Source organism: Mustela putorius, unplaced genomic scaffold, assembly GCF_011764305.1.
Source record: "Mustela putorius furo isolate JIRA1106 unplaced genomic scaffold, ASM1176430v1.1 tig00003863_pilon_pilon_pilon, whole genome shotgun sequence".
In the NCBI taxonomy this organism is placed as follows: domain Eukaryota; kingdom Metazoa; phylum Chordata; class Mammalia; order Carnivora; family Mustelidae; genus Mustela; species Mustela putorius.
In genome coordinates this window covers 10,557,643-10,571,677 of record NW_025422015.1, presented here as the reverse complement: position 1 = coordinate 10,571,677, position 14,035 = coordinate 10,557,643, and the positions used below count along the sequence as shown (strand labels likewise).

The window sequence follows — 14,035 nt, the reverse complement described above, 5'->3', positions numbered from 1 at the left end:
GCTCACTTTCTATCTAGTACTTTATCGAAAACTTTCAGAGAATAAACAAAGACATAATGTAGAACTCATCACTCAGAGTAAACATATGAAGGAAGTGAGATAAAAGCACAGAAAGTCAATATAACTAAGGATACTCAGGGATAAAAAGATGATAGACTGTCTTTTGGAGGAGCCATATTTGTAAGTCTGAATGGTTCAAGTGATAAATGTATGGGCAGGTTATTGGTGACACTAGTGAAGGTAAGTCATGGTGAGGAAGTCCAAGAGAGTTTGTGGTGTGATTTGGCAGAGAATTCCAAGATGGATGCTAAGCCGGGAGATGGCAGGATCCTGGAGCAGTGTTGAAGCAGGAACTATGCTCTGAATGAACTGGCCTTCAGGCATCAGAAAAGCCCCTCTCCTTAGGATGATGCACAGAATCATAGCTGGTGGCGCTGGGTCAGTGTGAGCTTCCTCTGGGTTCACTTAATGCCCAGTTCCTTCAGTACATAGCCACATTACAGGGGTCACGCCCTCCTGGGGATAGTATCAGTTTTTTACTCGTGAGTAAAAACAGCACCTACGATTTTGATTCATCTTGACATGTTCACTATTACTAAAATTTGTATTTTAATTTTGGCTCTAATTTTCTAAATCTGGATAGCTGAAGAAAATTAGAAAAGCCTTTACAAAACCATTAGAAAACCTGTAAGAACTTTCTCCAAAACCCTTTATGATTTAGTTGCATATCCCACAAGCTTCTGCTGTCAATAGACATCTGGAATTACAAGGCTTGGCTGCCTGGGATGGTTTTACTCTTGTCTGATGCTGCATATTTTTTAGGAAGGATATAGTTTTGAAACATTAACTTGTCTTGGCATTATTTTTAGTCACCTAATAAGGAGCTCTCTGAGCCATTAAATATTTAGAAGTTTGCTGAAGGATGACCCCTGCACCTGGTTGGCTAATTCAGAAGCAGATCAGCTGGCATTTCTCTTTCTCAACCTTACCTCACCCATCCACTCCCCTTAAAAAGAAAAAGCTCTTTGTGCCTTTTAAAATGTCTTGTAGAATCTTCTGGCTGTGGGTTATGGAAATAAAAAAAGGATTGAATCTTTTTTCCTGCGAAGTATAATTTTTATTTCCCAACGGCCACCTGTAAAATTATCAGAATAGATGACATTATTGAAGAGATGAACATTAAAAATAATTCTTTGTGTACAAAGCATATCGCCTGAACTTTCTGGGATAAAAGGAGAGTTCCGCCTTTCATCAGGGGGCTCTGGCCTCCATTTTAGGTTGAACCTTCTGCCCTTTAGGGCTGTATATTACTTTAAATGGCAACCAGCTGACAGACTTGGTTGCGGGCTGATGTTAGCTAGAGAGCTGTAATGCATTGAGTAGACGCGTCTGAGTAGAACTACAGCAGCAGCAGACAAGGAATTGAAATCTCAGACCATGATTCGGGTTTTGCAGCTATTTTATTTCTGAATTTAAACCCCGAGTTAGAAGAGTTGGGAAAAGGAGAATTGTGTATGTTCTTTTCAAAGGCATTATAATCCGGATCTTTCCTTAAGTCCAAATGAATTTATAACAAGGACATTTTTATCCCCATGCCTGGAGCTCTTGATTTGGAATGAAGCCATGATGTGCTGATTCATTTGTAATCGCCTATTGACCTCTATATGCTTCACTTTAGAGGTTCCCAAGAAGCTTTTTCCCCCTTTTCTTTTCTTTTTATTCTTTATGTTGACCAACGTAAAGAGAAATCCATTAGGTTTTGGATAGAAAAGATACTTTATGTATCTTTACGGTTTTTAAAACTCTGAACTCTTATGTTTAGACTACGGGTAACTGCTCTGTTTGCTTATATTTGACTGAACCCTAGAGAATGTCTTACTGCCTTTATGAAATTGCGAAATAAGTAAGTCATCTTTTAATAAATTAAGTGAAATATAGTTTTTAGACATAAAAAGTTCTTAATTAGCTTTGCCTTTGAAAATATTTGCCAGAACCATATATATATGTATATATATACATACATATGTACACACACATACATATATTATATACATATATACATATATGCATGCATGTATGTATATACATACACATATACATATATTTAGCCCTTTTTATTTTGGCAATGGAATGTGATTTTATTAAGTAATTTAGATTTAGATTTTACTGATCTCATTGTTGAGTTTTACTGTATAACGTGTGCTTCCTCATGGAATTGCATGTCCATGTTTGGGACATGGCTTATTTAGGTGGAGAAGCCTGGCTCAGTGTTGATCTGCTGTGGGGATTGGCAGTATTGTGTTTTTTTCCACCTCTTGAGGACTAGTGTACAATTTACTTGCACACTAGTCACTACAAATTTCATCATCCAATTTACTAAGTCTCTCTAGTGATTGACTGCTTTCACTGGAAGCCTCTATTTTTTTGTGTTGATGATTGCAGGATTACAGGGGATAATGTATCAAAGAAGTACTTGCTAAAAATAGAAATGACTGTGGAGATTGGAGATGTAAGGTGTGTTAGCAAGATGGTATTTTGTATACAGAGTTTAAACTGAGAAAGTGTTTTTATTTACAGATATCAAACAAATAACAGTAAAATGTGCTTACAGTTATACAAACAATTAACTTTTATATTTTACAAGTCTTACGTCTCATGTGTCACTCAGCTATCAAAGAGCGTAGCACTTCTGACTAATATATTATTAAAGTTTAGCTATTTGAATTTTATAGAATATTTTTGAATTTTTTACATAAACAATTTGTCTTAAAAACTTTATATTTTTAATGCCAATTACATGTCAATAAAATAATATTTTAGTTGCTTTTCAGTGTTTTAGTGAGACTATAGTTATGCTCTTATTAAAATTGGCTGAGAATTAACTTTTTTTTCCTTTTGAATGGTTCCATATGGATCCACTGAGTATTTTTTTCCCCTTTTCCTCCCAAAGAGGGTGTCATCATAGCCAAGTTTATCAGTAGCTTAGTTTTTGATATTTTATAACTGTAATTTGGGAGCTTTATTTATGTATTTGAGCAGAGGATGTCTGTTCTAAGAATGGGCGTCAGGCATTTACAGGGATGGTCAGAGAAGCTAGCCCTTGGTATAGAGACTGACTTCTGGACACTCCACTTTAGAATTAATTCTAGGTGGAAACAGACTCTTCCCCTCTTTCTTTATCCTCTCTTTGTCTCCTCCAGGACACGGATACTTGTCATGCTTTGGGGAAGGTTCCCTAATATGCAAGGTGATGCTTCTTTTCCCTGATAAAATTAGCCTGTCTAAAGAGAGAGGATATTTGGAGTTCTAATTACCTGATCATTCTTGCTCTGGTATAAGGACACTTTAAATATAAGACTCACTTTAGAGAAAGACTGTGGTATTCTCTGTTGTTCACAGAGTTTTTATTTTAATTCATTCTTCTGATATGTGCACGGGGGGATTGCATGTTTGCACGTGTCTCTGATCACAATCATCCAGCACCCTGGGTGGTAGTTGGAAGTTTGCCCAGCTGAGGAAGATTGTTCTTTTTTGCTCTCTCCTTTATTTATTTATTTTTTGTGGTGGTGGTGCTGCTGGTGATGGTGGTGCTGGTCTGCTGGTCGTTCCTTTTGTCTTGTATTTATGTAAAAAGTTTATTTGTTGCTGCTGAAAGCTCTCAGCATGTGGCCCCAAAGCCCTCACAGATCTGGGTCAGCCTGGTCAGTTTCTGTATAAGTTTCTCTGCTCCCTTCCTGATGATTGGTCTTCATGCTGATGTCAATGCTTTTTTGACACAGACCACACAGATTAATTTTACATATCATACTTGTTTCTGAAATTAATAGTGCGTGTGTCTAAATCTGAATTGGGCAGTTTGAGGTGAAATACATTCTGCTAGAAATCTTATAACGCCATGTCTCCCTAGAGACATGTTGGTTTTATGAATTAACGATGAAAATATTTTAAAAGCTTGTTAAATTTTGTATAGATTCGCATATGTAAAACACATGCTATGGAAATACTGATATGAAAATGAGCTGGGACTGAAAGGGAAAGAAAAATTGTTTGCAAATCCAAAAAACAATAACCATATTGTATATTGTTCTCAATAGGGTTTTGGTTTTTTTTTCCGTTGTTATTCGAATCTCTTTCTCCCTATGATTGAGTGCTAACAATTTTGATATTTAAGTAATTCAAATAGTCTTTTAGGAGATACATATTCTAATTTCGGGCTTTTTTTTTTTTTTTCATTTGCTCTATGCCCTGATGCAAAAAGTAAACTTAGTTATTTAGTAAGTTTAGTTAACTTAGTTAACTAAGTTAACTTAGTAAGATTAACATCATTCCTTGTGTGATCATGTCACCTTTAAGAACATTATGTATATTTATGACGAATTTCTTAACACCATGAGAGAAATATATTTCATATGGACATAACTGTCAGACTTTTATTGGTATACTCAGTAGCTATGTAAGGCAAAAAACAAAACCACATTTTTGCCTTGGAATGATGTCCTTAGTAGCAGTGCTGAGAAGATATCATTTGGATTGAACTTTTTCCTTTAAAGCAATAACACTTAAAAATTTACAGAAGTACTTTTGTGAGTGGCAGTAAAAACATAACATCAAAATTTAACATTGGAAGTAATTGGTTATTACTCACATTTAGGGTATTTTCACTTAGATTTTTATTTCAGAAATAAGCAAATTCTCCACGTGAAAACAGTCTGAGTGCCTTTTAGTAGTATCAGTGAGATAAACTTTCCTTCCAAGTATTTTCCCCATCCCTTTCCTGTCCAAATCTTTTTAGAAATAGTACAGCTGACCACACATATTGTATTTGGTGTTTCACGTTGTTTTGTACACCCACCCCACCCCCCTTTATTTTCATGGGTGGGCTCCAGGGTGAAATATAGATCCCATGATCTGTTGGGGGACCGAGACAGTTGGAGAGATAGCACAGGGCAGTTTGGGGAAGGGAGGCCTCCAGGAAGCGGGAGTGAGCTTTGCTTCAAACTGTGTGAAGGGTGGGGGGAGGGAGGATGCTGATTAAAATAATAAACAAGTGTTGGAAGGAGAAGTGGATTACCACACTACTGTCAGATGCATGAGGGGACCCGCGAAGCCGCCTCCCACTGCCCTCCCCTGCAGCAACGAGCGGGGCTGGTAGATCTGTTGCGGGAACTTCTCTTGGGACAGACAGAGCAACTTTCAAACAACTTAGTTCTCTTGCACTGACAGCATCCCTTAGGCACAGCCTGACCTAGGGAAACGGACTGAAACTAGCTTGGTGGTTGCCATAGTAACGCAGGCTGCGGTGTCTGGGAGAGTCAAGCTGGTGTGGCCTCTTGTCCCCTCTTTGGGTGTTTCTTCAGACAAGAGTACACGCCTTGCTGTTCGAACTCTACATAAGTCATGCTCTTTGAAAACTGGCTCTTTACCCAGGACTTTTTTTTTTTTTCTTTCTGAAACCAGTCTGAATGGAGGAAGTTGGTAATACTTGGCTTTTTTTTTTTCTTTTTTCTTTTTTTTTTTTTTTTTTTGCCTTCTCTCATGCAAGTTTCCAGGATATAGCTTCTTTTTGCTGTGTGTAATTGAGACCAAACTCTAAGCCTGGGGCCCAGGAGAGAACAGTTGTGGGCTGCAGGTCATTAGTGAGGTGAGCAGAAGGGAATCCTGGGCTTCCCAGAGAAAAAGGAGACCATGCCAGCCTCGTGGAACAGAGCTACTAGAAATTATAGAAGCAGGTCTGTTCCTTGCGAACTCCGAAGTCCATGAAAAGACGGACCCACAGTGGGGTGGCTAAAATGTCCCAGCGCAAGCTGCTGCTGCTCATGGACCATAGCTCAAAGGCAAGGCTTGTAAAGGATTTTACAAAGGATTTTAAAGTATAGCCAGAAAAGATACGGATTTTAGAAGTTAAAAGCTGTTGTCGGAAGGAAGTTCGCCGGAAAGATGTAGGCTTCAAGGGCTACTGGACGATGATTGGTTTGAACTTCAGCTTACGGGAATTGCTGACAAAATTTGAAAAGGTATGCAGAACGTGGACTTCATGAATGTACCTTTTTTTCTTCCTTGTCTGTTTTTTTATAACTATGCGTTTTCATGGTAGTCTAGTGACTGTTCGGTTATTTAATTTCTAAGGCATATTTGATTTGATATCCTCTTTTACTTTTTTTTTTTTTTTTAACTAAAGAGCAAGTTAGCAATTCTTTCCTTTGGTCAGGAGGGCTTCTCATGATGCCTGTCAGTTTTAGAATTCCACATCAGAAGAGATCCTTTGTACTCAAGTCGACTGGTAATTTAATTGAAAGTTATTTTGGAAAGAAAAAAAAAAAAGCAGTAACAACACTGGGTTTTCATGCCAAAGTCTGACTTCATCAGGCATGGGTTCTGTTTTCCAGACCCCTCAGGTTTCTCTCCCTGCAGTTGGTGGAGCACTGCCTTTCCCAGCCTGCTTTCTGAAGATTCAGTGCTGAGCTGGGAGATGATACCTCCCTGTGACAAGGGCACAATCCATTCTTAAACGTTTTCTTTTTTATTTCTGAGTGTCTGTTTTAGATGTGGAGTGCTTGCATGCACTGTGAAGCTTTAACGCTTGGATCATTAATTTTGCACTTAGTTCTTTTTTTCCGTAGGAAAGTTCTTGGCACACTCTAGGATTGAGCCCAGCCTGCCAAAGCTACCTTACATTTATAGTTAAACAAAACAGAAAACCTCAACATGCTGCTCATGGGCTCCTGCCCTTCCTTAGCCTGTGGATGCCAAGCACTTATCTTCTTTCAACTTCCAATATGGAAAGAAAAAGTAAGAAGTGAAATGATTTCACTGTGTACATAAATCAATTATTTATCAGTTGTTAAAGATGTGCTCAGTGGCTTTCACTGTGAATACCCCATGGTTCGTTACAAGTACAAATATAAGCGAGACTATACTGAGTCATTAAAGAATCATGGGCTTTTTTTTTTTTTTTTTTAAATGAAACTGCAATTGCCAGAGGGAAAAGGTATAAAACCATGTCATTTGAAAAATTTAGAAGCTTTTCCAAAACAATCACAGTCATTGCTTCCCTCCTGGTGATAGAAACAGTGTAGTGGGAAGAATGTGGAGAAAGAGGAATGTAGCTTCTCCTGGCTGGAAGCCCCCCCATCTCTCCTGCACCCCAACTGTAGTAGTAAGGATTGCAACACAGGGCGCACTTTGACCTCTTGCTTTAATATATTGTTAAGCACCTAAATTCCTGAGAATAGGGATGGTTTCCCCTTGCTCACCATTTAAAAGGGTCAGAGGAGGGAGAGAATAACTTTTTTTATGGCAGCTGGGAACAGCAGGTGACAAACTTTATGACCATAAAGAGGTCTGCTAGCTTGGTTTGTATAGTTTTGTCTGTTTCTTCCTAAAAAGGTATAGGGCATATGTTACATGAATAATTCATTACATAGACCCCCTGAGAGGCAGTAATTGTAGGCAATAGCTGGACTTTTGTATTGTAATTGCGGCTATTAGTCTTAAAAGCCTAGGTCAGATACCAGAGGTTAGTAGCCTGCCTCAGTCTTCTGGCCATTTTATTGGCAAAGCTACATGTACTGGACATATTAGTATATTTCCTCTCTAACTCCCAAATCTTACTATCTGCTTATTTCTTATTCTTATTTTAGTAGTTGAGTTGACAGTAAAAGATGTCTGCTGGCTTATTCCTATCAAAAGCTTGATTTGGGCATTTTTTTTTTAATTTTTTTGGCGACAAAGGCAAATTCAAAGAAACAATCCTGCTGCCATTCACAACCCGAAGTTCTCCATGTATGTTTACTTTTGTGTTAGACGCCTTTGTAAAAATCTATGTAAGCGTTCATCTCTTCGCCATATTTCATTTGTAGAAAGTTGTCATACATGAATATATTTTTCTTCAAGTCAAGTATTTAAAAAAATCCTTTGTGTATTTTCACAAAAGCAGTCTCTTATAGCCTTTGCTGCACTGATTCGTTGCCAGGAAAACTGGTGTTATGGAAAGGTACCTCTACTTCACACCTCTCAAATACAGCTGCCTCCCTTCCCCAGCTCTGAAAGCAATAATGCCATTTTTAGGGAAGGACCAAAGCCTACTGCTGTAATGCAAAAGCCACATTATACCTTCAGAAGCTGAAGAACAGTCCTTCCATGGATCTTTTACTCTCAATTCCTTTAGACTTGTTTTTTTTTCCCCTCTCTATTAGTGATCTGCTTCTTTTATTGTTATTATTGTCATTATTATTGTGATGTGATATTAGTCACCGTACAGTACATCGTTAGTTTTGATGTAGTTAGTGTTCCATGATTCATTGTTTGTGAGAAAATATGGACTGTAGTGATTTAGCACTTCTATGTCAGTGGTTAATATTCTGCAGTCTGAAGTTTAGGATATCATAGCCAAAACGTCATTTTACTGTGTTCCTGAAGCCATTGCAGGCTGTAAGAACACAAGGGTCAGAAGTTGGGATGTGATGGGTCTTCCAGTGATGGCTAATCTGAAAAACTGTACACTGCTCAGTAATTGAAATTTCCAAATGACTGCAGATCTTCACAGTAACGTCAAGACAGAATGTTGTGAGAGCAATTGAAAGGGGGAATTATGGTTGACATTTTTGAATTTTAAAGAAATCCAGTGGTCTTGTGATTTATGTTGGGTATCCATTCATACATGAGTATTTGGCACATGATTGCAGTCTGTATTTTGGTTACCTAATCTCAAAACAGATGATGCCAGGACTGTTCTCCAGCATAGGCGGGGTGGACAGATTACATTCGGTACTCATTCCTCATCTCTTAGAACCAGAAAAAGGAATGCTGAGCTTCCCTGGGAATCCAGAAGGCAGGAGGCATTCTCTACTGTTCCCTCAAAGTGACACCTCACCAGGGATCAGGAAATCCCAGCTGACAGAAACCATGGGTACCCCAGAAGGGTCCTAAAGGGGAGTTTGAGACTGGAACTTCTTACCAAGGGAGGATGACCTTGTGGCAAGATATGATTGCCAGCAAGCAGGCCCTATTCATCTAGTCAAGTGAGGAGGAGGAAAGTCTGTGACCACATGCACAGCGATTACTCAGGCCAGACTCACAGCTGACTGGGCACAGAAAGCTGGTCCACCAGAGCACCCCTCTGAAGTCCTGCCGGTGGGTTGGTTTTAGTGCCCCCTCTCCCGATTTCAGTGAATGAATTTTCTCCTTGAAAGTACTTCACAAAGGAAGTATCTGATGGTTTCAGTGCCCAATTCTACTGTCATACTTGAGCCATTTGCATTGTGTACTGTCCCTTGTATTTACTTAGCAGTCACAGAGGATAGAGTAATGGACAGTTGTAGCTCAGTGACATTTTGAGTGACTGTTGTCTTTTATTAATTTATGTGGCTCTATTGCCAGGTGATTAATGATAATGACAGTTTTCTAATTGTGTGTGTGTGTGTGTGTGTGTGTGTGTGTGTGTGTGTATGCACACACGCAGATGTCTTTGAATAGTTACTACTGTCTTGGCTAATCCTTTGGGAAAATTGACTTCCCATAGTGACAGAGAGAAGGCACTCAATGATAAATTTCCTTTATAGCATTTACCACCTTTAGGATGAGTACTTTTTAAAATTCTAGCTTAGAGCTGTATTTTCCTGCTCAATTTGCAATGTTTAATTTTAAAACAAATGTGTACATTAAAACACAGTAAACTTCCCATTTCGAGGTGTACTCATTTGTTCCACAGTTAGCAAATATTTATGAAGTGCACAGTAGGTACAAGCCCTGGGATGAGTGCAGGGATGAGAAGGGGGATAGGGTAGACTTTTCCTCATTGAGCTTATGGCCTAATGGGAGGATACAGACCTTAAACAAGAAACATATTTTACTCCAAGTGTGTGATTCAGCAAATGTAGAGGGAGTCATGAGAGTAACAGGTAGCCCTGATTTAGTCGGGTACACAGAAATCTTTCCTGCAGAAATGACATTTAAACTGGGGCTTAAAAGATGGGTGTGAGGTTAATGTAGGGCAGTGGAGGAGGGAGGAAATGGAGAGCTTTCTGGGCAATAGAACAGATCAGGAGGGGAGGAGTTGGGTACTCTAGGATTATAGTTTTAAACATTTAACATGCCATGATTTTAGGGTTTTTAAAGATGTTCACTTTTGATTATGCTGTCTGATTTGGAGAAAGAAGGCGGGGCAGTATTTTGGCTACATGAAAAATTTAGTAACTGCCCCTAAGAACTGTTCATGTCGGTCAAACCTGGGGACTCCAGGAGGGAGACCACTGTATTTTAATTCACTAGGATGAATTAATGTTTCAGTAATAATGGGTGTAGATTCAAGATTTGGAACAGGTGGGGCACCTGGGTGGCTCAGTGGGTTAAGCCGCTGCCTTCGGCTTAGGTCATGATCTCGGGGTCCAGGGATCGAGTTCCCGCATCGGGCTCTCTGCTCAGCAGGGAGCCTGCTTCCTCCTCTCTCTCTCTCTGCCTGCCTCTCTGCCTACTTGTGATCTCTCTCTGTCAAATAAATAAAATCTTTAAAAAAAAAAAAGATTTGACACAGGTTTTGGTTATGAAAGATATTTTGATGAATAGTAGTGTTTGTAGTGTATTTATTGATTCTTTATCATTGCAAGTTGGCTTGTTCGGATTATCTTGGAAGGGCCATTAATTGTGAGTTTGTTCAACTTAGTGATTTAACTTTTTTTCTACTCTGTCGTCTAACATATTTATAATCATAGATAATGGGAAAAGAACAATACTGGTACTGATTTCTTACTTTATAAATGCTGTTACAGACCAGGAAATACTACTTTCAGTTGTCTTAATGTGATTCCATAATTTTTAGTAGAGTAATTAAAATCTATGAGATAAGTTGTCGAATGAAAATGTAGTTTATAATTAATAATTGAATTATTTTTTTAAATTAATCATAATAATTAATCAAATAATTATTTATAATTCCTCACTATCCCAGAAACTTCACAAAAGCTTCAAAGCATATTTACATATCACATGATGACCTTTGATGATGTTATTTGGTGGTTGTATTATTTTTAGGTAATATCTGACTTGTTTAAACAAAGTTATGATTCCTCACTTTCAAAACCCAAATCTCTGGCAACAACCCACTGAGCTCCTATTAATCAACCCCAAACTGTCTCTGAATTCCATTCTTGTTTTTGAAAGAGCAGTGGGTTTCTTTTCCTCTAATGGTTAACTTTGTTGATTTAGCCCAAGCCTTGGAATATGGTAGGGAAGTCGTAGCTGACCTCACTTCTTCACCTTCACGAATATAATCCAAATAATTAATATAATCCAAAGAAACATTTTGGCTCACATGGTTATAGCCGCTACTTGATTATAGAAAATTATAAAGAAGTAAAATGCGTTTGACATACATTGTAAAGTGTCCGCATATAATAATCTCTGTGGGTTAGATAATTAGATACATATCCAGATAAGGGAAAAATTAGTATGAAAATGTCAGTTATTAGATAAATAAATAAATATTTTCATAAATAAATAAATATGAGGTTAATTTTGACCTGGGTAGCGGATGTTGTAGGAAAGTGAATTTCTGTGGGCTTCATAGCCATCTTCTGGAAGGCTGTGCTGACAGTATACATCTTACGATTTTGACGGTATTTTTGTCTGTTGTCCTCTTACCCTAACCACTGGCTTCTGCTAACCTACATTCTGCTTATATTGTTAGAAGTTATGTTTCAACAGAAGCCTTAGATATTCCTTTGTCTTATTTTTAAATGTTAGTTCAACTGCTTGAATGCTTTGTGTTGGCCTCTCGGTGCACATGACCGGCTCATGCTAAATGCTGGGAGAGCATTGCTTTGTGCTTCTGCATGAATTACATGCCCATAACTAATTATCAATAATGATTCTGTGCTGCTTAATGTTCCGAATGGTTTGCAGGTGACAGAGGTAAGCATTACTAGGGCAAGTTCTCAGCTTTGCAGTGAGAGTAAACCCTCCTTCATGGAATTTCAATTTATTTTAGCATTTGGTGCTCCATCAGGGTCATGATCTAACTGCCTCCCATGCTGGCATCTTGATTTTAAAACCAGTGCAGCATTGTATGGTCATCTACGAAGGAACGTAATTCATTAACTGCACATCATTCTAAATTTCCAGTGAAAGATCAGGCAGAGCTTTGTAGTGCAAGAATCTAAATAATTTTAGGTTCCCATATTAAATTTTTTAAATGAAGAGATTGAGCAAAATGATTACTGCACTCCCGTCCAATTGTGTAATTGTCTGTTTTTCCTTGGCATTATGGTGGCTAATATGCCAATCAAGACGAACTAGATACTTTCATTCATGCATTTATACATTTTATCTATTGACCTATCCCTGTTTTACAGTAGGCTCATTCTGTGTAGCAGAGACTGTGAAGAATACAGAAGAAATATTAAGATGGTTTTTTTGACTTTGGGAGCTTTTAATATATCTGGCCAAGTAAATATGCTATCAAATGTTACATAAAATGGAATAATGTATGCTGATTTCTTTGATCACTTTCTGGTTGTTAGTTTTTTTCCTGCTTTTTGTGGAGGCTCATGTGTGGAAGGGTTCTTCACATACCAAAAGTTGCATTCCAATATAAATATATGATGATTGGTAGTCCTCTTATCTAACCCCTGATAGAAGTACCTACAATCATTGACTGAACAGTGATGGAGCTCTGTTCTACTCCATTTGTCTTTGTGGCTGGGTTGAAAAGGCATTACTTGATTGGATATCAGGAGCCCAGTCTGCTCTGTGTTCTTGGTACACAGATTTCCTGATGTTGTAGAATACTTTTGTGAAACTTAAATTAAAAACTATTTGTGGATATTAGTACACTTCTGTCTTCCTACTTCTGACTCTGAAAGGAAGCAAATATGCTGGGCTACTTTAGGAAGTAGTGGTTTGAAGTTTCCTTGTGATTTTTGGTATGGTTCATTCATAATAATGTTTAAGAAACTATACAGGAAATTTGAGTCCAGATTTAGAGAGCAAAAAGTTGCCTTCCTTGCTCACTGTGTCATTGAGCTGCTGCCTTTTTTTTTTTTTTTTAGGATTTTATTTATTTATTTATTTAGTTAGTTCAGTTAGCCAACATATAGTAATACATCACTAGTTTTTGATGTTGTGTCATCAATTCATTAGTTGCACATAACACCCAGTGCTCACGACATCATGTGTCCTCCTTAATACCCATCACTCTGTTACCCCATCCTCCCATCCCCTTCCCTTCTGCAACCCTCAGTTTGTTTCCAGGGTCTAGAGGCTCTCATGGTGTGTCTCCCTCTCTGATTTCATCCCATTCAGTTTTCCCTGCCTTTCCCTGTGATCCTCTACACTATTCCTTATGTTCCATATATGAGTGAAACTGTACGATAGTTGTCCTTCTCAGCTTGACTTATTTCACTCAGCATAATCCCCTCCATTTCCATCCATGTAGATGCAAATGGTAGGTATTCATCCTTTCTGATGGCTGAGTAATACTCTATTGTACATACGAACCACATCTTCTTTATCCATTCATCTGTTGAAGAGTATCTTGGCTCCTTCCACAGTTTGCTATTGTGGACATTGCTGTTATGAACATTGGGGTGCAACTGCTGGGTCGTAGGGCAGCTCTATTTTTAACATCTTGAGGAACCTCCATATTGTTTTTCAGAGTGGCTGTACCAGCTTGCATTTATTTATTTGAGAGCACATGCATGAGAGAGAGAGAGAGAAAGAAATAAAGAGAGCTCAAGCAAATTAATGGGGAACAGGCAGAGGGAGAAGCAGACTCCCCACTGAGCAAAGAGTCTGATGCTGGACTCCATCCTAGGACCCTGGAATCATGACCTAATCCCATGTCTGCATAACCGACTGAGCCATCCATGTGACCCTGTTGAGCTTCTTGAGAAAGACAGCTGTCATGCATATGTAAAGCATGAGCTTAAAACTGTTGATCTTAAAAAATATCTCTTTAGGTGTCTTAAAATGCATTTCAGGACACAAAAATACAACCGTTACATCCTGAAGAATGAGGACTAGGTTCAGGAGATGACACCAA

At 38.4% G+C, this 14,035-nt stretch overlaps 1 protein-coding gene across 8 annotated transcripts in view; it reads left to right on the top strand.

Moving 5' to 3' along the window:
- Positions 1-14,035, top strand: part of UTRN (utrophin) — a 500,711-nt gene that overhangs the window by 334,917 nt on the left and 151,759 nt on the right. Inside the window, exon 1 of one of the 8 annotated variants that reach the window (XM_004752764.3) lies at positions 5,602-6,014. The exons of the other annotated variants lie outside the window; for them this stretch is intronic. Coding sequence (XP_004752821.1) covers positions 5,964-6,014 — 51 coding nt within the window. The 5' untranslated portion in view covers positions 5,602-5,963. Of the gene's footprint in view, positions 1-5,601; positions 6,015-14,035 lie in introns of those variants that run through there. 8 annotated transcript variants of the gene reach the window in all.